Source organism: Dermacentor andersoni, chromosome 9 (assembly GCF_023375885.2).
Source record: "Dermacentor andersoni chromosome 9, qqDerAnde1_hic_scaffold, whole genome shotgun sequence".
NCBI lineage: Eukaryota > Metazoa > Arthropoda > Arachnida > Ixodida > Ixodidae > Dermacentor > Dermacentor andersoni.
The window spans coordinates 35,657,930-35,683,443 of NC_092822.1; the positions used below are offsets into that span (position 1 = coordinate 35,657,930).

General features: G+C 48.8%; 2 protein-coding genes across 2 annotated transcripts; both read right to left on the bottom strand.

The window, feature by feature from the left end:
• Positions 1 to 1,811: 1,811 nt before the first annotated feature.
• LOC140213300 (uncharacterized) lies at positions 1,812 to 2,969 on the bottom strand. The gene has a single exon (XM_072284508.1). It carries the CDS (start codon positions 2,967 to 2,969, stop codon positions 1,812 to 1,814), a length of 1,158 nt encoding a protein of 385 aa, XP_072140609.1.
• Positions 2,970 to 23,948: 20,979 nt separating this feature from the next.
• On the bottom strand, positions 23,949 to 25,109 carry LOC129383873 (uncharacterized). Its single transcript, XM_055068835.1, has one exon. The coding sequence runs from the start codon at positions 25,107 to 25,109 to the stop codon at positions 23,949 to 23,951; it is 1,161 nt and encodes a 386-aa protein (XP_054924810.1).
• Positions 25,110 to 25,514: the final 405 nt, after the last annotated feature.

Genomic DNA, 25,514 nt, shown 5'->3' on the forward strand with positions numbered 1-25,514 from the left:
TCTGATTGTTCGAACTCCTTAGGGGCCGCGAAAACGTCCGAAAAATCCGCTAGTTGGAATAAATAAATGCATGTCAATTACTGCCCTTAAGGGCTCAAACCGCCACAGGCACATTTAAAAACGCTCCGAAGGCCTTTCGGTACACGTATTAAGCATATCGGTGCTCGTACTGTAACAGGAGATACCGGATGCATGCATGTATGCGTGCGTGTGCATGCGTGTACTGTGTCCCGTGGCAATAGCCCCTTCCCACTCTTGTTATGCTTCACTGCAATACTTTTACGCATGCATCACCAAGTAACATTTCTGTAAAGAGGCGAAGCTGACCTTCGGGAACGGGCATTATGCAACGCACCGTGCTTTCCAAGCTTCTAAGCCAATCGCGACGACCATAAAGGCGAAGTCGGTGCCATTGCTGACAGCAGCGAATACTTTAAATGAAAAACACGACACCCAACGGCAAGAAGCTTAATAGCGAACGTCGAAGCAGCTAGCGTTTCCACAGTGGTGGCTACGACTGCCAGCGGATCTGCGTGCGAGAGCGCCGGTTCGAGGCGGCGAGGTAATCAAAACGGCAGCGGTGATGGCTTTGATTAATGCAGTTTCGGACCTGTGGTCACGGCAAAATGTCCGGAAAATCGGACGGCGAAAGGTTCTTGCGTCCGAAATTTCAGACGTTCTGATACATTGACTCTATGGGGTACGTGGTGCCGCCGCGAAGCCTTCCAAATTATCGGGCATCCGGAAAGTCGGTCGTTGACCGTACACTGGAAACTCCTCCAGCCGACGGCAGGGCGTCAAAGACGATTCATTACAATTCCTGCCTGTTACTCGAGCCAGCATTACCGCGACTTTGGACCCTTTCAACAAAATTGCCGCTAATTTTTCCTGATAGAGGCACAAATTCCCTGAGTTTTCCCCTAGTTTTTCCAGACTACTCAAAATCCCTGAGAATTCCTCGATTTTTCCGGTTCGTAGACACCCTGTTGTATGTACATTACGGCAGTGTAGTATCTCACGTCATCGACTCATGGTGACGTCATAAGAAGCAGCTATACCCGTGTCGGTACCTCGTTTGCTGGGCTATCTAAAACTATAAGTTTCTAAGCAAACTGAACCATGCTACCGGTCACAGGGCTGTCAACTCCATTCGAAAATGACAGTGTCCTAATACGGTAAAAAAAACCGCCTTAGTTGCCCTTTAAAAAGTTTGTAAGGGTGCAAGCAATTTCGGCGCAACCGCGTGAAAATCTCAAGCGCAACACTAAACCTTGCTACTGCAGTGGGTGCTCCATCCTTCGAGCGAAACTGCCAGTTTTTTCGAATGACAATTGGTGAAATTGGTGATCTTGTTTAAAACTGATAATTTCACTCCCGTATAGTTAGCCGCCGTCATTTTTTGCACTTAAAGTACGTGCGTGGTATCCAACTATATCGAAATAAATATTCCTGGTGTAAATATATGCGTTTGAATATTCGACATTACTCGTATTTGAAATGTAGGTATTCGCGCACCTCTGTATTACTATATTTATCGCGGTCAGCAAGCTTGGTTGAAATGACGCACAACACGACTGAACTAATAGTTTTATTAATTTTCGACAACGATCAAGAGGAAGTGCCCTCGCTTTCGAGACCACACAACGGCGTACAATACGTGATCAAATGTTTGAACGTGTGCAAACGTTGCATAATGACACTGGTATGGTTCTTCGTACAGAAATGGCGGAGACGACCTGTCTCACGTACACTGCTCTTGCTTCAGCTGGTGCGAAGTGTAATTAGAAAGTTTACAAGACTGGGAAGCTGTACTAATACATGTCCGAAAACTCTACGTTGACATACAGGGCCTCCTTCTCGACATACCCCTGTAGTTCAATGTCCTTCCAGTTCTTCTGGTCCGTAAAACGGCCCCAGTTCCAAGCGTTGGGTTCAGGTTTCTTGACCATCTTGTGGTCAACCATGGTTACCGGCAAGTGGACGTCCTTGGCTGCATTCCTGGGGTGCATGATGATTATGCTAACCTTTTTTTTGAAAGGCCACTCTACGTAACTGTCCCACTCACCGTCGCGCAAATGAAGAACAAAACGCACATTCATGTCGTCCTCGTGCTTGGAAAACTCGCACTCGAGCTGGAAGGTGTAACCTCCAAGCGAATATGTATCGGTAGATTTCCTGAGTTCCTTTTTCTTCTCCTTGAGCGAGTCTAGCCCAGCGTAAACGTTGGCGAACTTGCACGTGGTGATCAAAACGCCAGCTCTAGAAGCAGCGCGGTACGGTCCCTGAATTACCGTCGCCTGGTTCGCAGCGGCAACCGATGACTGCTGGTCGCTGCTGGACTTTTTTTGCACTTCAAGCAACTGGCGTTCGAGGCTGGCCACCTTTTCTGCCAAAGCGTTGGTGAAGCAGCAGAACACGGCTTCGAGGTCAATGCCTTTGCTCACGATCAGTTCCCGCGAGGTTTCTACGTCCGTCTTGCCAACATCTCCGACTCCCTTGGCGACAGCTTCGGTACTAGCGGCAACCAGCGTACCGGTGCACTTTCGATAGTGATCCACGGCGAGGCTGCGAAAGACGGGTCGCTGGCACTTGCCGCACCTGGTCTCTCCGCCCCCGCACTTGGTCAGGTGATCTCCGAGCTCGGACAGTTTGCCGGCGAAGCTGCACACCCGGGGGCCGGCCGCACACACAATGCGGCGTTGATCGAGATCACTGCGCTCGATGCTCATCGAGTGAACATCGGAGTCGGCGAACTTCTTCCCGTCGAAAGGGCAGCAGTCTCCTCGCCCTGTCTGGGCCTTGCACGACTCGCAGAAGACGTGGCCGCACGGCAGTTGCACGGTGCGGCAAGGCAGCAGGCCGCAGACGCCGCAGAGGCGGGTAGCAGGCATCGGCTCGGCGAACGAGACGCGACGCATCTCGAGAAACTCGCCGAACCCGGTGAGCGTGTACGTCCATCCGTCCGTCATGGCTGCAAAACGGAACGCGGAGTCAAGCGGCAGTTTTCACTCCGACAGGTAGAACACTTTGAGCGAACCGAAAGACTCCGTAGCCTCTCACGACACAATGGCCGACGGTGCGACGAAAATTGGCGCGAATGGAGCGAGCAGGCGTGCGGAAGGTGCGTATTCGCCGAGCGGTATGGTTTGCCGGCAGGTTGTAGCTCCGCCAAGTGGCTTATTAATGAAGTTGTAATCGGGACATTAGGGTCTGCCAAGTCGTTTAGCTCTACCATGTTTTAATTTTGAGCCAATCAGAAGAGGCGCAAACGCCCTGTGAGCGAATCATAGCGGACTATAAGAAAAACCTGACAGCGTTGCAGAATTTGACAGTGTATAATTGAGCGTGGCCTCCAAGATTCGCTGGCGCATAGTGACGCACGCTCTGCCCGATCTCGCAGGCCGCAAAGTAAGGCTAATAGCGCGAGTCACTTCTAGTCATGGTTGATGAGGATCGGTAATGAAATTTTTTTTTGCCACGGGGTGGCGACAAATGGTCAAACTGCCTTATGCATAACCTGCTTCAGCTAGAGGGAACTAAAAACATTACAATAGTGACCAAAATGGCGGCCTCCACGCAATGCTCCTGCCCATAGAGGAAGGAAAACATCCATGCTCCTGCCTTAAGCAGCCACAGTGTGGCGCTACTACGCCATGCTACTCGTAATGCTCGTTAAACACGTGGAGTAATAACTATACTCACTGTCAAACTCTGCAACGCTGTCAAAATGTTCTTATAGTCAGCTACGATTTGCTCAGAGTGCGGCTACACCTTCTCTGATTGGCTGTAAACTAAAACATGGCGGAATTTGTCAACCTGGCAGCACCTGTCACAATTTGACTTCCGGTATTAAGCCCGCCGCGAGCGCGCAGTCTCTCTTCAGCACTCAGCGCGTGTTGACGTTTCACACGCCTGCTCGCTCCATTCGCGCCAATTTCCGCCGTGCAGTCGGCCATTGTGTCGTGAGAGGCTACGGAGGCTTTCGGTTCGCTCCACGTGTCATACCGGTCGGAGTGAAAACTGTCGCTTGCTTCCGTGTTCCGTTTCGCAGCCATGACGGATGGATGGACGTACACGCTGACCGGGTTCGGCGAGTTCCTCGAGATGCGTCGCGTCTCGTTCGCCGAGCCGATGCCGGCCGCCCGCCTCTGCGGCGTCTGCGGCCTGCTGCCTCGCCGCACCGTGCAGCTGCCGTGCGGCCACGTCTTCTGCGAGTCGTGCAAGGCGCAGGCAGGGCGAGGAGACTGCTGCCCCTTCGACGGGAAGAAGTTCGCCGACTCCGAAGTTCACTCGATGAGCATGGAGCGCAGTGAGCTCGAGAAACGTAGCATTGTATGTACGGCGGGCCCCCGGGTGTGCGGCTTCGCCGGGAAACTGTCCGAGCTCGGAGGTCACCTGACCAGGTGCGGGGGCGGAGAGACCAGGTGCGGCAAGTGCCAGGGACCTGTGCTTCGCAATCTCGCGGTGGATCACTATCGGAAGTGCACCGGTGCGTTGATTGCGGCGAATGCCGAAGCGGCCGCCAAGGGACTGGGAGATGTTGGCAAGACGGACGTAGAAACTCTGCGGGAACTGATGCTGAGCAAGGGCGTCGATCTGGAAGCCGTGTTCAGCTGCTTCACCAACGCTTTGGCCGAGAAGGTGGCCAGCCTCGAACGCCAGATGCTTGAAGTGCAAAAAAAGTCCAGCAGCGACCAACAGTCAGCGCTTGCCGCTGCGAAGCCGGCGACGGTGATCCAGGGACCGTATCGCGCTGCTTCCAGAGCCGGCGTTCTGATCACCACGTGCAAGTTCGCCAACGTTTACGCCGGACTAGACGCGCTCAACGAGAAGAAAAAGCAGATTACAAAGTCAACCGATACGTATTCGCTAGGAGGTTACACCTTCAAGCTCGACTGCAAGTTTTGCAAAGACGAGAACGATATGAAAGTGAGTTTTAGCCTTTTTTTGCGCGATGGTGAGTGGGACGGTTACGTGGAGTGGCCTTTCAAAAAGAAGGTGATCTTGGTAATCATGCACCCAAGGAATGCGGGAAGAGACGTCCGCTTGCCGCTATCCATGGATCATCACGATGTGTCAAAGAAACCCACTCCCGGAGTTTGGAACAGGGCTTACTCCACGGAGACAAAGAGTTGGAAGGACATTGAACTACAGGGGTATGTCGAGATGGAGGCCCTGTACGTCAACGTTGAGTTTGCGGACACGCCTGAGTATAGCACAAGATGGTGAAGAAACCAACCTGACGCTTGGAACTGGGGCCGTTGGACGGACCACAAGAACTGGAAGGACATTGAACTACAGGGTTATGTCAAGAAGGAGGCCCTGTATGTGAACGTCGAGTTTGCGGGCATGTATTAGTATATAGCTTCCCAGTCTTATACCTTTCCTAATTGCATTCGCAGCAGCTGAAGCAACAGCAGTGTACGCGAGACAAGTCGTCTGCGTCATTTTGTACGTACCACCAGACCAGTGTCATGCAATGTTTGTTCACGTTCGAACATTGGGCTTTTTGATCACGTATTGTACGCCGTTGTGTAGTATCGAAAGCAGGCGCAGTAGAACCTGATCGTGTCTGAAACTGAATAAACTATTAGTTCGGTCGTGTTTTCCATTATTTCTGCCACGCTTGTTGACCGTGGTCGAATAGCAACATATCGAATACGAATAGGTAATATCCAATATTGAAACTCGTATATTCACAGCAGGAGTATTTATTTCGACATGATTAGTTACGATGCGTGTATTGATTAGCGAAAAAGGAGAGCAAGCTATAAGGGTGAAATTATCAATATCGAACAAGATCACCAATTGACAACAGAAAAAATTGTCAGTTTCGCCCGTATGATGAAGCACTGACATATATAGCAAGGGTTGGCGCTGCGCTTGAAGTTCTTAGACGGTGTTGTAATTGCACGAGGCTGCGCCAAAATTTCGTGCACCCCTTATAGCTTTAACATGCCGGGTAGGACCCGTAATGACATCTCACAGGCGCTACTACGCTGCCCGTTAAAAGCCGCGCCATTAGAATTGCATCACTTTCAGGTTTTAGCGCTGATATCGTTTTGACTTTTATTGTTCAATAGTCTGAGAAGGTTTTAGATAAAGTTCATGCGCTGTTAATGTTTCGTTTAATCACATTCGTTTGTGGGCTGCCATTCTCGGAATTCTGAGGAATAACGTGGTCAAGGACGTAAGACCTATAGTATGAGCAACTCAAGTGATTGAATAGTGCAGCAATATGACCCGCATATATGGTCTGTATGAAGATGCAGCATGCAACTGGACATTTCCATCGGGCGAGGAGAAAAGGGCGGGTGGCGAGCCGCGGCAGCGCTGCCTGAATGAGGTTGCCCTCGCCTGCTGCAGAACTACTTGGAGATGTTTTAACTTCTCGGAAATTTACGTGATGTCTGTTCATACAAGGTCGTCGAAGAAGCGCTGTGTAGCAGTAGTAACTACAGTATGCAGAAATTTATCTTGGCTAGAAATCTGTTTTCACTCGACGAAGAAAAGGGCGTCAGTGAATTGCAGTGTGAACCGGAAGCTTTTCCCACTATTTGATCGCGTGGCGATTGCGATAGCTTCTATGTGGGCCCTCGAAGCGAATTCTTTTGCTGTCGTTGTCGGCGTGGGGCTGTTCGTATATTTAGGTATCGGGGGCGAGCTCCACCACTGGAAAAGCTGGCGCTGCCGTCGGAGTGACGTAATATGAGGGACCACGTGGACACTGCGGCCTCGTTGGCTGCTTCGGAAGCGCCGACGCGAGCTGAACACTTCCGCCTGCGCTGATGTTCAGACTAAGTGGGGATGTTTTCCCGCTTCGGGTGTCTGCTTGAAAAAACTTGAAAGCACTACAATAGGTAGTGACTGCCTTTGAAGGCGTCCTGCCTTAGAAGGCGTCCAACATGGTAGGCTATCTCGGTGCCGCAGTGCCAGACGTATACCCAACGGAGCCCGGTGTCAGCCTTCATACGTACCCACGGGACAAGAAGCTGCGTGAAGCTTGGATAGCGAAACTTATAACCGGCAAGCAGTCATCGGCTACAACTCGGGTGTGCAGCAAACACTTCTGCGAGGAACCTTTCTGCTACGGCGTCGGGGCTGCGATTTTCGGTGAGTAGCAGAAAGCGCGCACTGAGACGCTTGCCCGCGCGCGATGCCCGGCTAATGTCGTGAAGCTTTGATCCATGAACTTGTCGATGCTAGATACTGGCAAGTTCACTGGAATGGAAAGGGAACGGTAAGAAGCACATTAAAAAGGGGATAACATATGCTCATGTTTGTGTCAGCAACAAACGATGAATGTACTGAATTAAGGAAACGAAGCAGTGGGAAATCGCTCACTGAAATGACCGATAAACAGAGTGCGATGCAACTTCAGAATTAACGATGTTGAAACATCCAAGAACTTAGAAAAAAAAAAAGGTTGAATCGTCCCGACGGCAGATCACAAGTCGCCATAGGCGTCGAGGTCCCTAGTTATAACGAACTTATTTTTGAACAGCTCTGATAGCGTCCACGCAACAGCGGTTGCATGTGTCCTGTCGAATGCTCATATGCTGCGGCCTAAAGCTCACGGCACGTTGGGAAAACGCGCTCGCTGCGAAAGGGAAACATTATGCGCGGACATGCATGCAGACGCGCAGCCTGTCGCCGCGAACCCGTGAGATCGCTGCATCGAGGCTTCATTCTGTTATACTCAATTTGATTATACAGACAGCCCACTATGAGAACATATCTCGCATAGTTTGCTCTCAGCGACTGCCTACCTTTCACATAAGAAACCCGTGCAGGGGACTCCATCGCGGCGACCGCGCGCAATGGGCATTCACTGTACGTATTCGGTAAAGAGAAAGCGTCTTCAAACGATTTTGTGTTATCTGTTTGCCCAAGATTATTATTTTGACCGGGGGAAAAAATTCCGTCTTTTCTAGAGTACTTGCAGAAATGTGCAGGAGGGCTCCCACGTTGTGTCTTTATTGAGCGCAGGCAGCCAAATCTACGAATAGCGCGACGCGTTATTCATCATACTGCGCTAGAGAGCCGGTTCCCAGAGATGGTGACTCCGTAAGTCCTCGTCGCGAATAAACGTTGTTTTTTTTTTGTCATGGAGGAAGGAAAAAACTGAATAGAGGCCCTATCCCATCTGCGCGCTAGGTGAAAAGTGCGAAGGAAGTGACGCAGTCAGTAGTTCCTCCTTTTTTTTCCCTTCTTTTGCTGTAGCGGCCATGTTCTTGGGTCACAGCGGCGGCTTTGTTGTGGTTGTGTGCGCTCACACGTGTTGCTCCGTAGATTTCGCACCGAGGCAAAGGCGTCTTGTGGGCAGCTTTGCGTTAGTCTCCGTGTTTTGTTGCGCTCTGTTATCTGGGCAGTGCTGTCCCGGATCTTGCTGTGGCCAGGAGGAACTAAAGCTCGTGAGATGAACGCGCATGCAACGCTGTACGCAATGTACCGCGCCACGGCACTGGCAACGGCCGAAGGAATATCCGCGGGAAATTTTGCCCTCTTTGGCGGAATCATGCTAACTTTCCATCTCAGGCCGAAAGCGATGCGTTTCAGAATCTGTGCAATGAGCGCCTTGCAGGATAGTGATTCCTGCGTTTGACAGCGCATGGTGCATTCGCGGCACGTAGAACGTGCGTTATTCGAGAACACATAATCCTGGTTTTAGAGCTTTGTCTTCAGTGACAACTTGCTTTTGTGCATATTAAAACACATGTTGCTCAACTGTTGCTTGTTTCTCGCGGTACTCGCGACAGCATAAACACTTTGAAGGAGAGCGCGCTCGAGGGTCATACACGCCTGCACAGGTGTACCACAATACACGTGCTGATAGAGCTTTGGGCATAATACGTGCATATTGCAGGCCTCTGCACCGTGCGCCGGCCACTCGACGCTTCATCCGGGAGAACGGGAAAGAAGCGGCTGCTTTGACTTATTAAGGAATGAATCCTCCCTGCCGCAGGGGTATCTTAATCTGTGCACGCGAGAAGCGCGGGGAAGTGAAAGTTAGCGGATGCGCTGCAAGAGTGAGCAAAGCTCCACGGAACGTACGCCTGCGAACACGTCAAACCGCATTTCCGCGGTCGCACGTAGGCCGGGTCTACGCGCGTACCACTGTGCGCCGGCTATCAGATAACTTTGGTTCCGTGAAGCATTACCTACCGTGGGAGGAAGACACCTCGGGCCGAAGTCAATGTATCTAAACGCGGAGTAAGAAATGACGCTCTGCCTCTTCGCCGGCGCGCTGTGGTAGTGATGCGCGGCCACCCGATGTTTGTTCAATAAAACACGACGATGCATCAAGCGAGAATGTGTTTGTGCTCATAAACTCTAAATGGATCGCAAATGGGTCGGTGTGCCCTACGTGTCTCCAGTACGTTATTGCAGTGCAGTGAGGGTGCGTATATTTTTAATGCGTTGGCCGTGAGTGAAAAATACCGGAAGGCAGTTCATAAATAAAAACAACTGGCAAGATGGGCTGGGTGGGAATCTAACCAGGGTCTCCTGAGGGTGAGACGAAGACGCTACCACTCAGCCATGAGTTCGATTGTTCAAAGCGGGACAAAACCGCCTCTAGACACTGTGGTGTTGCCTTAGAATCGTGCCGTAGAAAGTTATACTGTGGTGTATATCGGTAATTATGAGCATGTAAATTACAGAAGTCGCAGTTAAACGAGTAGCGAAGTACGTTTCAGCTACATTTCTTCTGTGCTTAGCGCACACGCAGAGCCATCTTGCGGCAAACACAGAAGACCCCCTCCTCGCAATGTACGACGCTACCCCGACAGGTAGCGCGCCACTCGCCCGCTTCTCCCCTTCGTCTCGTTTGAGCGCATTGGAGCCGCGCGCGGACTGGTGCGAGGATGCCCCAATACCCTTGCGTTTCATTAGTTTTCTCGCTCTCTCCCCTTCCAACTGCCAGCGTGCGTCACTCAAACCCTCGTGTTTAGGCGACGCGGCTTCTCTTTCCGCTCACAGCGCGATTCCTAGGTGCAGCGTCCTATGCGGGACGCCTCTGACTTGATCGCTGCGCCGTAGCACGTCTGGTGGGAAAGCGTCCCCTGCGATGTGTGCCGTGCTGCTGGTGAGGAGTCATGCGTCTGCGCGGTGCTCCTGGAAGAAATAATTAGAAAAATGTTGTGATGTGGACTTAGAAGTGTTGTATATGAAAACTATGTCTTTGTGGGACTCAAGAGCATGCCGAGCGAATAAGTGGGCGGTGCGAATGGGGTGCGATAACGCTATCGCGTTCCACTCTTGAAGGCAAAGCTTAAGCGACCTCCAAATTTTTTGTATCGTCAGACGTCTAGCTCACAAGTCCGTCTGAGAGCCCCAGGAAGACCGAGCAGAGAAAGGCAAGTACAAGGGGGCGATAAAAGTTATCTTAATTGAAAAGAACACCCAAGAACTCGGCAGCGGTCGGTGCCTACGATTTATGAGAACAGTCCAGTTGGATGGGCTGATAAAGCATTTTCATAAACGCGCGCAAAAGCAGCGGATTCGAGCTCACGGACCAATTGGCGAAGTTCGTTATGAACTTCTTTCAACATGGCTTTGACAACGGTAATGCGATGAGACATCGCGATTACATCCTTTGGTTTAGTATAGCTGAGGAGCGCGCGCGTCCGAGCAGGCCGATGTCGCGCAGCTCGGCGTGGTTTCGTGAGAAATGTAAACAAGAGTGGAGAACTGGCCCGACGTGATGGCGGAGCAACGCCAACTTCCGGCTTCACTTAGCTTCCCAAAGACTAACGTACAGGGCCCCTCCTCAGTTTTTTCTAGTTTTTTCCTTCCTTCATGCTTTTTTTTTTCACGGGCGCCGCCATATTGCGTAGGCAGTGGCGCCCTCTATGGGCAGTCGGCATGCTGGCTTGGGCGAGCGCTCCCGGTTGCATATTTACAATTGCTAGTAGGCACAGCGGGGCGTGGCGTTTCTGCGCAGGCGCGAGTAAGAGCGGGTGCTAGATAGAACATCTGAGGGCCTTTGCCCTTTACTACGGAGGAGGTTTCTTATGCCCCAACCACTGGCACGCGCTGGAAAGCTTCGGCGCGCGCCGAAGGGTCAAATGCGTCAAAGCGTCGGTCGGGAACTCGCTGAAGCGGAACGTCGCGCAGCGATTATGTCTACTGCCGATGCTAGAAGTTTGCCGGCGCGCGGCGAAGCTGCGCCGGCGTGCACCAATGGGAGGCTGCGACGCCTCGCAGGCGTCAACCAATCGGAGGCTGCGGAGTCTCTGGCTGCTAGGCCTGTAATGGCCGACCGTGCGAAGCATTGCGAAGGCCCCGGCACCAACGATCGTCCGAGTTTTTTGGACGCACGACGCGCGCGACAGTGTTCCTGAAAGACAGTGTTTTAATAGTAGGCCGACAACGACACGACCGACCGACCGACGACCGTGGGTTGTGGCAGTGCTACGTGGATCCGAAGCGACTTCGAACGACGCCGACTAATCCAACCTGCCCACTGGGCTCCGCCGGGCTCGGTACGATCGTCTGCTAAAACAGCCAACCGAATCATGATTGCCGCAACGTCTGTGCTTGTTGTATGTGCATTTTGTTGTGCTCAAAACGAATGGAAACACGTTTACGAGCTCCGAAGTCTGGATAATCAACACTCGCCTATCGCCGATGTTGTTTACGTTACGCGTAGGCCTAGCGCGTCCATCGAGTTCGTAACTGGCGAGTGAACGAACTCACCTGAGAAACTCTGTCGAAGGAAATGAATTTTCAGGTCCGTTTGGTGCTGCAGTGATTTAAAATATGGCACTCTTGACTTCGTGTGACCTGTGATGTGGTGAATGAACCGTGTAGAAGTTGGGTTGCTCAACCGTGGCGTGTTTCGTGTGGTGTCGGTTGACTCAAGTTTAACGGGCAAGCTCTGCGCTGTTTCCAGTGGTAAAGATAACTTCCGAAAGCGAAATACACTAGTAGCCGAACTGTTGGAAGTACTTACATAATCAGCCGTGCCGCCTGTTTCAGCTGACACTGCGCTCTTCTATTCGGCATGTGAATCCAGTTCAGTACAAGTTCACTGTACTCATTCACTCACTTTTTTCTAGTGCGTCCGTCTTTTGGGCTAGTTGGGCATAAATCGCTCGTGTAGCAATCAAGAACACTGACGCACTGAAGCATACGTGACAACGCAGTCACGTTTGAGTCAGTGTGTCGTTATAGTTGAGCACTGCAAAAAAAAATTATCTGTTTGCAACGTGTGCCCTGTGTGCAGTGCATAGCAGGACCTGCATCATGCAAGACCTATGCATGTAGCAGCGTATACCACGATTGCTTCGATGCCCGCTTCAGAAGCAGCAAGTACTGAGTCAGTGAAACTGTAATTGATTTTTTATCTCACTTTTTGCTTATGGAAAGCGTAGATGGTGTGAGTGCATTGTGGGGAAGGTGAAAAGGCGTCATCAGTGTTTTGTGCAGTCAGTATGCTTAAACTGCTGGAATCCCTTCAGCCTCTACTAAAATGTTTCTTGCTGCGATACTATAAATTGTAGTCAGGACAAAGATCTACTCAAAACCAAGTTACTAATGCATCTGCGCAGAATATGTTTGATTAACAAGTTAACGCTTCCACAACAACAATATGCCGATGCACAGCATATGTGCTTACAATAAATACATTCCGTAAAGGTGAACGACTGGGCCTACAATATCAAACTTTGTAGTAGCACCGTAAAAAGTGCTGCCATGCGAATCAGCCACAACGAAACTGCTGCACGTCCAACCTTCTTCCTTGGAGGCACTTCTATAAAGACTGTTCGGGCTCTTCCCATTCTGGGTGTAGCATTTAGCTCTTCTCTCAACTTTTCCGCATATGTCACCAGCACTGTATGTAAGCACCGGCCCTTTCTTGGCTTTGTGTCCCGTGTCTCCCTTCCCTGATGACCTAAGGTTTTCCGAGCACTCTACACTTCTATCATTCTGTCACAACTTGAGTACTGCTCATCAGTATAGTTCCCGTACCAAACTCGCGACGCTAACAAACTTAAGCTTGTTCAGCGCCGGACAATACGCACCCTTTACTCCCGTCTTTTCGGTTGTCACAAGCTCATGCCAGCCTTCGAGGATTGCCTCAAACCCCTCAAGTAGCACACCCTGCAATACCAACGCAACATTGCACTAGTCTATACTGCAGGATGTTTGACGTCTCTCTGGACAGCACTAATCTTTCTTCAGTTCGTCTGAACAAGTGGTCAGCACAGCCTGAGCCCTCATCACGCCTCTATGGCCCGGCACCACAACTCCATGATTATATCTGGCATGCAGAGCTTTCTCTCCACCCCCCTGGCGATTTGGATTCTCGTTCCTTGGAACCAGACTTCATTGGCACTCCTGTGTGTTGTGCACCTGTCGAATGTGTGCGTGTGTGCCGTGCTGTGTTATTGAGCAAGTGTGTGTGCACGTGGAGGGGAAGGAAGTGTCTTCTGCATCCTACAAATTCCTGCTTTAGATGGCTGGTTATCAGATGCTCTTACAGGCATCAGCCTTCTTTTTAGTCTAGTGTGCCAAGTTACCACTAAGATTATTATTATTATTATTATTAGAATCATCACTTTGACCACATTGATTGTGTTGAAGCCAGCGTGACACATAATTCAAAATATTTCTGGAGCTTTGTGGGCTCTCTCTTCTAAAAGAAGTGCCAAAGATGTACGTCTTCTTCATGAAAATAGTGGTCTTGTCTCGAAGACTGCTGATGCCTTTGCAGAACATTTCTGTTTGCTATATGGTGTGAAATATGCTTCAAGTAACCTTCCTTCTCAGTCTGGCGCAGTGTATGCTAACAGTCAATGAAAACCTCGTTTCCAAGTATATGAAGTGCCTTAAACTTTGCCTTAAACTTTCCCTTTCTTGTGGTGTTGATGGTATTTCCTCCACAGAGCTTAACCCTTTGAGACGCTGTCTACACAATTGGACACAGCAGGAGTGTGCATTAATAGCAAAAGCACTGATGAAAGTAATGGTATTTAAAATGTGTTTCATACATATTGAAACACTTATTATTGGAACTGTGCTGCAATTTTGAATAACGTGCAGAATGTTTTAACAAAATGAGTGGGAAGGTAGACGGCTGGGTGTTGTTACTGTGTCAGTATGTAGTGGGTTCACTTCTTTCATTGTTTTTTACAATGTTGTGCACCAGGCATAATTGTCAAGTGGCTGGATAAGTGCTTTTCATGCTTTTCAAAACACGAAATAGTACATGTTCTCATATCTTGTGTTCCTGTAGTGAGTTTTCGCATGAAGTCGAAATTTTGTAAACTTGACAAGACTCGCTAAACAATTGAAAATTCTTAATATTTGCTACAGCTGTACATTTTCTACGATTCTGAGGATGCAAGAGATGTGGTGAAAACAACTTTTCAATCAACGGGATAAAGTGGTGTCTGAAAGGGTTAAGACGTATGGAAGCATACTTGTTCCTCGTTCTCACAAGCATCTTCAATAGCTCCCTAAAGTCTAGTACCTTTTCTAGCACTCGGAAGGTAGCATGAACATTGCCCATGCACAAATCAGGTGCTAGATGTGCAGTTACTAACTGCCGACCTATATTTATCCTCTTCAGTGCGTCAGGTGTTTGAATCGATATGGGATTCCTCGCTTTCTGTTAGTGCTAAGAGCATTTTAATAAATGAACAGCATGACTTTGTGTGCCGACATTTCAGACATTCAGACTATTTCAGACGGTCAACGGTGTTCACCACTGCATCGACTTCCAAAAAGACATTTTTTCACTCTCAAACTGGTGCAGAAGCAATAAGTACTCTTAAATGCTTCCAACACTATGGCATTAAGTTATATGCACAAAACGCACCATGTGAAATTTTGATACACCCTACGTGATGCTCCACTCCTTAGGGTCGATGAAATGAAAGATCTTGGTGTGTACTTCGACAAAATGCTAAGCTTCTCTTCACATAGATAATTACACAAGATGCCCTTCACGCTCTTGGAATTGCATGCCGTATATTGCATGATTTCCACTCACCTGTTGTGTTTCTGAAATTCTGCTGTGTGCCTCCAACTACTAGAGTATGCCTCTGTAGGAGGGGGGTGCAATGAGCAAATCTAATTCTAACCTCATTTAACGCATCCAGAATAAATTGATGTCTATCTTCAAGCACCACTTTTGCCATTCTGGCGACCACAGTTGAGCCTTCTCAAATATACTTTAACTCGCACCTCTTGTTCCTGTATAAGGTGGTCCATGACATTATACATTCCTTAAAGCTTCTTGATCATATGCATTTGTTTGTGCCGCAACAGTATACCAGGTAGCATTCCACATTCGTTGCCTGGGCTTGTTACAAGATTGTGCTAATAAGACTCGACTCCAAAACATACTTCAGAGTTCATTTCCTGTGTTTTGTGTATCTGTAGATAATCACGTAGGATTAAATCCCTTTTACTTTTCCGCGTTTCCTTTTTTCCCTATTTGTTTCTCTATCTTCCATTTTTTTTGTCTACTACATTCATGTTTTCTCTACATTTTGTCTCACATAGTGCTCGTTAAGTGCACCGGTACAAAGGCTCTCTAGCTCTTCCTGGGCACTACAATAAAAATTTGAATGATTGATTATTATCGTAGTGTAAAATTGTGCTTTTTAAGTATGTACTAGTATACTATTTTAGTGCAGTAGCTTTCGTGCAATTAAAAAAAGGGCATAAATTAAGAAGAGAGAGAGAAAATGATAAATGAAAGGTAGGGAGGTTAACCAGGACTGAGCCCGGTTGGCTACCCTACACTGGGGAAAGGGAAAGGGGAACGGAAAGATTAAAAGAGAAAGTCCACTGGGGATATCAGTCGGTCACTCAGTCTGGATCATAGACGTTGACTCAATCCGGTATCTTTCAAATATCGCAGCAGCGCTTTTGTGGCCTTTTGTAGCTGCGATATGCGAGGCCATGGTCCCAAGATCTTGTTCAAGGTGAACGGCTTTCCATCTAGCTGATTGAGAGCTCTGCAGAGGTCTTGCCTTTCATCTTTAAAAGATGGGCAGTAGCACATTAGGTGTTCTATGGTTTCCTCGACACCGCAGGCATTGCACTCGGCGCTATCAGCCATTCCAATCAAAAATGCATATGCACTGGTGAATGCGACGCCCAAACGTAAGCGGCACAGCACTGTTTCCTCATTTCGCAGAAGACCTGGTAACAGCCGCAGTTGCATAGAGGGATCGAGGGAATGCAATCGATGTTGAGTGAATTTAGGTGTGTGCCACTTTTCCAATGTCAAAAGAGTGCGCTAGCTTGCCTAAGTGTTGGGCTGCGTCAATCCGCGATAAAGGTACAGAAACAAGGGTTGCTCCTTCGTGGGCTTTCCTAGCAGCTTCGTCAGTGAGGTCGTTGCCGGAGATACCGCAATGACCAGGCAGCCACTGAAACACGACGTCGTGTCCTTTCATGATCATGTGATGGTGCATTTCTCGTATCTCCGACACGAGTTGTTCACATGACCCGCGACGAAGAGATGATAGAAGACATTGTAAGACCGCCTTTGAATCGCAGAATATTGCCGGTCGATGTTGTCAAGTGAGAAATCTTGTATTGGATGCTTAGTGATCGTGATGGTATAACCACTGCGCTGGTGGAGCTGGTCTGAGTGGAAGAACCATGCGTATATATGTGGACTCGATCAAAGTAGAAAGTGTGCAAACAATCCAGAGCTGCTTGCTTCAAGGCCAAGGTAGGCAGGACGGTCTTCTTTCTTATCCCTGGAACCGTAAGACGCACTTGAGGTTGTTTTAAACACCACAAAGCTGAGGTTGAACGTGCTGAGGGTGTGAAGCCCAATGGTAAGGAGGCACGATGGATGCTGACCTTGTTGGAGAAGGACGCCTGTGGTCGTCGTTCTGGCATGAATTAAGAAAGTGCAATAATATGCTATGTGCCTGATCATATGCATTGTGCTATTAATTTCTTCTGAGTTTTAATAATGGCTGGCTACTGTATGCAGTGTTGTGCAAAAAAATAATATGCCACAGCAATTATTGCGTGCCTCGCAGAACAAATTGAATATATCTTTCTCAGTCAAAACATCATAGCAGGCTGAAAACAGTAAACTGCAATTTTTCTTTTTGTGGTGACGAAGTGTATAAATTGTGAAAATAACCTGTTTATATATTTCTTATACTATGCAAATGAGCTGCTCCCATACATTCGAATAAGTGCTTCAATAGTACGACTTGGCAAAGGGCAACGAAAGACTCCTATTAAAACCCTCTAATTCTCAAACTTGTATTATCTGACGGTATGTCATTTCATTAATGTAAAGAAAGGCAAACTTGATATGTGGGAACCAGTTACAATAGAACGTGGCCCTTACACTGTGAAAATGTTTTGTAGCAATGCAATCAATGTGAAGGCCTCCGGATGCGGTGTTGATGCGTCAAAACAACCTAGAATAATAGAGGTGCTCCATGGGCTAGATTTGGCAGAATCACGAATTGGGGGAGACAAGATACGAATTACATACATTTTAGCTATTCTAGTTTTTTTTTTTTTTTTTTTTGAGTGCTACAGGTGTTTCAATTCTGTTTTGCTGATTTTCTCAGAACCCACTTTTTCACGTTTCTCTCATGCACCAACAAGCATAATTATATTGACACGGATGCTTTATCTGTATCCGGTTACCGTATTTCACCGGCTAAAAAACGTTAAACGTTATCGCTCGGTGCAGGATGCGCCTGAACGTATCGGAAGTTTCGCGAATGTTATCGATGGTTCTGTATGTTGTCGACGAACCTTGCTAATCTGATTGCATACGCGACACGAATTGTGTTGTAGTTTCTGGAAGGCGCGCGGGCACCAGCGAATAGGCTGTAACTTTGACGACTGCCGTATGCAAACCGACGCGCTTGACCCGCAGATGAGATTAAAGATGAGATTTTCTACGATTGCAGACATTGCTCGCCGCTATCGTTGCGATTGAGCCGGCACTATTTATTTACCGTCACTACTACGTGGCAATATTTCCAACACAGATTTTTTTCAGTTATACATTGCACGCCTAATTCTTACATAGTTGGCTGTGCAATAAGCTACCAAAAAATGAAATGGTGCAACAGTTTTTGATATATGGCATCGTCGTGCAGGTGTTTGCAAAGCGATCTTGCAGACAGACGACGCGCGAGCGCTGATGTCGATATTTTGTACACTATTGTTACTTCAAAAATAAAAAACTGTTGCGGCAGGTGTATGTTCATTATTCAAACGTGTTTTTTATATCTAAAAGCACATACAGATCACTAACTTATTGTTTCAAGCTTAGTTTACAGCAAGCTGTTTTAGGCCGGACTTTGACGGATGAAGACGGAATAGTCCAGCAACAGTGCGCCGCAGCCGAGGAGCGAGCTTCGGCGCGCGTCGGAGCTTTTCTCCAGTGGTTGCGCGCCCTTTCCCTCCAGCCGAAGCGAAGCGACGCATTCGCTTGCCAGCGCGCGCCGAAGCTTTCGGCGCGTGCCAGTGGTTGGGGCATTAGGGCGTGTTGTATGCGTTTGTCCCCTACACATGCCGGCATTGCGGAGTGCGGTAGAGTTTGTTTACGCTCCGCCGCTAGCTGCCAGCGCGCCTGAGGTAGTGGGCACGGCTGCTCCATTTGGTGATCTCTGTGTCTGAAGGGGCAAGGTTCTCACTGGTGTTGTATAAGTCGCGGGTCGCTTTTTTCGTCGCGACGATAGATTGGATTCGTTACAAGCACTGTTCCAGGAGGGCACATGTAACCGGCAAACGGAGCCCCCAGAAGAGCACTTGAAGTTATAATAAAGCAGGCGTCGATCTCCAGGGCACCAAAGGGGCAGCGGCGGGATCAAAGCTTGAAGCAGGGCGGCCCGTGGGTTGGGGCTCGCCGAGGCCCAACGCACGGACCAGTCCGGGTTCCAGCTTTCGTGTTCCCGTTGCCGCTCTGGTGTCCTAGAGGCGCCGCTAATAATGCGAAATGATGACAGGTTGTTTCAATTAGTACAAAAGACGATTGAATAAATATAGCCGCCAACTTGCGACACTATGTTCAACACTTCCGCGCCCCGCGACTTCTGCCGGCACGCCTAGGGACAAACGCATAGAACACAACTAAGAAACTCCTCCGTATAGTGCCTAGGCAGTCATATATTCAAGGAGCAAAAGATTACACGTTTTCTCTCTCGCACTTGCTCTTAGTCGCGCACGCACGCAAACGTCCGGCGTCTGCGCATGTGCCACGTACGGCCCGCTGTACCTACTATCAATTGTATATACACGACCGGGTGCGGTAGCGAGGCAGGAGGGGCACGTTGGCCGGGTGCATTTACGCGGGTCTGGCACTTATTGAAGGGCTGCGAGTCCCTTGCATGCTTGAAGTAGTGGTAACATGTTTTCGTAGTAACGCATAAATACCCCAGAAAGCGGATGGGAAGACGGTGCCGCGGTAGCTCAATTGGTAGCTCAAACGTTAAAGAACTCCAGGTGGTCAAAATTATTCCGGAGTCTCCCACTACGGCGTGCCTCAAAACCTTGTAATTAAAATTTTCGGCCCATCCCCAATCCTGGATACGTACCATGTTTTGAAGACACAGCAGCAGCAACGACAAGCTGGTGGACATCGTCGTGCCGGCTTGTACAGGTACTTTCTTATGTTCTGTCGTTTGCTTTTCCCTGCTCGCGAACGTCCATTTTAGAATTAATCGTTGCAGGGCGCTGGATCATTCAGCGCCCAGCTATATCGATGGTCGACTTCCAGTATTTGAGTTAAACAGTCATGTGGATCAATGCCTCTCACGTCAATGCGAGGTTACGTTTACCAGCGTCCAATTGAGAAATTTAGAGCCCCATCGCTATATTTTTTATCGTTATCGGTCGGGAGCTCTTCTGGCTCTTTCTGTAATAAAGACGAAACCATGGATCGTTTCCTTCTTTCTTGCCGCCGTTTCACCTCCTCGCACAAAAGTTACCGTAAACTTCCTCTCCGTTATCCCGCGTTCTCGATGGTGCATGCTCCAAATAGGTTAACATTTGGAGCCGTGCAGCTTCGCCGCATCGTTGAAGCAATCACAGCGCACTTCAAAAGTACATAGAAGCATACAGCCGGTTACGTTGCTATAGCGACCCAATCGGTGTTCCATCTCATTGCTAGCGTTCTCGTTACACGTTCTTTTAATTGCAAGTTCTTGAAAATTTTCTGCATTTCTTCATGTAAGAAGTTCTTTTTTTCTTCAAAACTTCCTTGTTTATAGACATACTCACTTAATTTTTCGTTTGTGTGGCCAATCTCCCTCGTGAGTGTATGCAATCTTTAAATGGGATCAGCATCCCAAGCTACCAGACCAGGACAACGGCCAATATCCATGGTGGGTATGGGCCACACGTTCAGAGGTCAAGAAGCACAACGGCCCGCTGCTCCGCTCGTATTAAACTAATCTCCAACAGTGCGCGTGTGGAACATATTTAACAAAGGATCTGCATCTACATCTACAGGGACTAGTATTTATTTTTAATTCTCAATTTCCAAATCCAATGTAAGTTTTCTTCCCTTTCTACCTGCAGCTGCCCTATTCATGACCGATGCCCCGTAGTAGGTCGAGCCATATTCATAGGCACAAAACAAAACCAAGCTGGGCAGCTACCGCTGGATATCGTCACAGCTATAGCGATAAAGGCCCGCAGCTACCGGTAGCCCTACTACGTGATTGTTCTGTTCTGGGTAGCCGCAGCGTTGGGTCTCTTGTTGGTGTACCGTTACCTTAGAGAAACACATTCATCAAGAGTGGAAACTCTCATGGAGCTCTGCGGCAGAATTGACTGTAGCGCTCCAATCGGCTCGTACTGAAACCTTGGTTTCGGGCGCGTGCGTTTTGAATGCTAGCTGGTACGTGTTACGTTGGCCGCGCTGATTGGCGCGGCATTTGTTTTTCCTTCTGCTGCTCAACCTCGCGCTGTCTTGGTGAGGAAGAGCTTTTTCATTTAGTACAATAAATAAGAAGACGAGCGATCTTTACAAGCCTCCATCGACTCGTTCTTCTGTGCAAACTGTAATTTGAGAAAGTATGTACACAAGGCGCCTTGTGAAATGAGGAAATGTGTATTTTGCTCCATACATATGCTCGTTCCGGGCTTTTGGTGAATTCAGCCAACGTTGTTACACCAGGTAAGTAGCAGTAGTTCCCGTGCGAAAGTCTGCCCGACGGCGTCAGCTGAGAAAGTAAACTGCAAGCATGTGTCATTTTGGTATTTAGACCTTATAGGAAAACTGCGTGTAGAGGCGAAATGTGCGAAAGTGGTGAATGGGCAACATTACAGACAAAAGCAATTCGCCTTTACAAACATGTCGTAGAAAACATCCGACTCATCTCAAACAAACCATACATAAAATATGGCGAAAACACCTGATTTCCCAGCGTTGCCTGAAATGAAAGAGAAATAATAAAACACACGAAAGGAACGTCTGCGTGTTCATGGTTGTACTTCGCACAGAAGCAAGAGAGATGTATTTCCGCTTCGTCTGCTTGTTCCCACGGTCGTGCAGTCACGTGCTCAGCTACCGAAACTATGCCATTTTCTACCGTGTTCCGGCGCGTGATCATGCTCTGCAATCCGCTTGTTCTGCCTCAGTGTTCATGTAGCACTGAATTGTACCGCTCGTCATGTTTGCTTGTGCACAGCGGGCAAAATCGTGCGCTGCGCGAACGAGACAACAGCTCGCGCGCCGTCGGCGGAAGTGCGTAGCAACGAAAAAAAAAAAAGCGGGGAGCAAAAAAAAAAAGAATTAATGAAGGCGGGGCCCGTGCCGTATGCGTCACGCGATCCTCGTGGTCGGGTGCGAGAAGGCACGGAAGGAATTTCGCTTGCGTAGGCTAGACGGAGCGAGTGGAGAGGGTGTGTTTTTTGGTAGCGGAGCCCCCTGCTTAAATCATGGGTTCGCGGCACTGAAATATTTCTATCTCGGCGACTAATAAGCCGATCTGAAAAAAAATTTTTGTGGCAGAACGCTCCCTAGAGGACGTGTAACAACATTTAGCGTATAACCAATATTTGCTATGGGACCGGGTGAGGGGTCCTTGAGGCACGTTCATTGTAGCTATGTGCAAAGGGGCACGAGAGCGCAAGCAGAAAAGAAAGGAAGCAGCGCTCTTACGACTAAAGAAACAAAGAAAATTTTTATTTCGGCACAGGCGCCATCGTTTAAAAAGCAGAATTAGTCACGTGACTGTTACAGCAAAACAAACATCCACGTGTAGCCTTCTCAAATGGTTAACGAAACTTTGCAAGGCGATGAAGATACTGTTTATCCGGTCATGAACAACTTTAAGCCTGGGTACTGTATCCAGTCTGCTAAACACAGACTGGATACAGATCCCTAATTATTAGAAGTGTGGCAACGGCAGTAGGTTTCGAAGCAATAGAGAAACAAGATGGCTAATGGAATCTTTCTTTTTGGTTTCGTGGCTTCCGCCACGAAACCAAGTCACATGACCAACTTGTGACTTCTGATAGTAGTAGTTTGCCATTTATTTAGTCATTGGGCAGTCTAGCTATGTGTAAATTCTGTTTACGTTACAACCAGTGACGTTTTCCAATCTCCGGCTCCTTTACATGTGTCTACGTCATGTCAAAATCTTTCAGCCGCTTTGTTTTTCCCCCCCACAACTTCTGTTCTGTTTTCGGCAACTATTAACATTTTCGGAAAGCTAGCCTTATTCTACTCTTTTTCATTGTTGTCGAGGCTTGCTTTAAGCACAACGTAGGGCATATATTAAACGTATGCTGCAAGACCAGTGTTGTGCATGAAAACAAACAGTGTTACGTGGTATTTGTTGTGGTGCGCCCAGCGATCACAGCTGGTCGTGGCACTGTAGCATAAATCAGTCATGCAGCAGCGATTCTTTCTTGGAGCGCTTGTTTTCAACCAGCTGGGATTTAATGTTTAGAAAGTTTATCGAGGCAGTTTTGTCGCGAAGGCGATTATATGGACACTTCAAGCGAATTTTCGCTGTAGGCGTAGGGCTCCGCATGCATTTAGGTATATGCATGCTATAGCTATGTGCTTATGGATGCTGTATATGCGGGTCATATTGCAACACAATTCAACCACTTACGTTTATCAAGCTAGGTCTTGCGTTCTTGACAAAATTATTCCTCAGAATTTCGAGAATGGCAGCCCACAAACGAATGGGATGAAACGTAATATTCGCAGCGCTTGAACTTTATCTTAAATCCTCTCAGACTACTATATAATGAAAGTCAAAACGATATCAGTGCTCAAACCTGAAAGTGATTTTAATGGCGCGACTCTCAACGGGCAACGTAGTGGCGCCTGTGCGACTTCATTACGGGCCCTACGAGGCGTGTTAAAGCTTTTAAGGGTGCCAGAAATTTTGGCGCAGTCTCGTGCAATTAGAACGCCGTCGAAGAACTTCAAGCGAAGTGCTAACCCTTGCTATAGGAGTCAGTGCTTCATCCTTCTGGCGAAACTGCCAATCTTTTTTTCTAATGACACTTGGTGATCTTGGTTATCAATGATTACTTCTCCCTCAAAGCTAGCTGCATTTTTTGCACTAATCACTTCATGATCGATACCTAATCATACCGAAACAAATATTCCTGCTGTAATTGTATGCGCTTGAACATTAGATATTAACTATTTGTACTCGAAGTTGTGATATTGGCCCTCCTCTGTATTACGGTCAACAAGCTTGGCAGAAATAATGGGAAACATGGCCGAACTAATCATTTTATGAAGTTTAAACCACGATCAAGTGCAACTCAGGTTGCTTTCGAGACTACACAACCACGGCGTACAACACGCGATCAAAAGCGTATAATGTTTGAAGGTAAGCAAACGTTGCATACCACTCGTCTGGTGGTTCGTACGAAATCATGGAGACGACCTGTCTCAGGCACACTGCTTTTGCTTCAGCAGGTGGGAAGTGCAATTATTAAAGTTACAAGGCTGGTGAGCTATGCTAATACATGTCCGCAAACTCGACGTTGACATAAAGGGCCCCTTTCTCGACGTACCCTTGTCGTTCAATGTCCTCCCAGTTCTTCTCGTCCGTAAAACGGCCCCAATTATAAGCGTCGGGTTCAGGTTTCTTCACCATCTTGTGTTCATCCATGGTCACCGGTAAGCGGACGTCCTTTGCTTTATTCCTTGGGTGCATGATGATTAGGGTCACTTTCTTTTTGAAGGGCCACTCCACGTAAGCGTCCCATTCACCGCTCCGCAAAAAAAGAATAAAACGCACATTCATCTCGTTCTCGTCTTTGGAAAACTCGCAGTCGAGCTTGAACGTGTAACCTCCCAGCGAATACGTATCAGTTGACTTTGTAAGCTCCTTTTTCTTCTCGTCGAGCGAGTCTAGTTCGGCGTAAACGTTGTCGAACTTGCACGTGGTGATCAGAACGCCGGCTCTGGAAGCAGCGCGGAACGGTCCCTGCATCACGGTCGCCGGCTTCGCAGCATCAAGCGATGACTCTTCGTCGCTGGTGGACTTTTTCTGCACTTCGAGCAACTGACGTTCGAGGCTTGCCACCTTTTCTGCCAAAGCGTTCGTGAAGCATCTGAACACGGCTTCCAGATCGACGCCCTTGCTCAGCATCTGTTCCCGCGGGGTTTCTATCTCCGTCTTGGCAACATGTGCGACTCCCTTGGAGTCAGCTTCGGCATTCGCCGCAACCGGCGTACCTACGGTGCACCTCCGGTAGTGATCCACGGCGAGGCTGCGAAACACAGGTCTCTGGCACTTGCCGCACCTGGTCTCTCCGCCCCCGCACCTGGTCAGGTGATCTCCCAGCTCGGACAGTTTGCCGACGAAGCCGCAAAACCGGGAGCCGGCCGCACACACAAATCGGCATTGCTCGAGTTCGAACCGCTTCATGCTCATCGAGTGAACTTCAGAGTCGCAGAACTTCTTCCCGTCGAAGGGGCAGCAGTCTCCTCGCCCTATCTGGGCCTTGCACGACTCGCAGAAGACGTGGCCGCACGGCAGCTGCAGGGTGCGGCAAGGCAGCAGGCCGCAGACGCCGCAGAGGCGGGCGGCCGGCATCGGCTCGGCGAACGAGACGCGACGCATCTCGAGGAACTCGCCGAACCCGGTCAGCGTGTACGTCCACCCGTCCGTCATGGCTGCGAAAAGGGAACGCGGAATCAAGCGGCAGTTTTCACTCCGGCCGGTATAACACGTTGAGCGAACCGAAAGCTTCCGTAGCCTCTCACGACGCAATGGCCGACTGTGCGGCGAAAGTTGGCCACGAGAGTAGCGAGTAGACGTGCAGAAGCAGGCGTATTCGCCGAGCTGTGTGCACGCGTTACCAGCAGGCTGCTTTGGGCTGCAACTCGGGCATCTGGCTTGATATCGGCATACGCCTTTCTCATATCGCAACCGCGCATGCGCCATGCGCTAGCGTATTAGCATGTATTAGTCGCGAAACATTTTTGGAAGGGTCGTGCGCCGGAAAGTCCCCTGAAAAAAAAAGGAAAGAAAAAAAAAATGCACTCGGACACGCGGTGCTGCAAACACTCGTGCGGT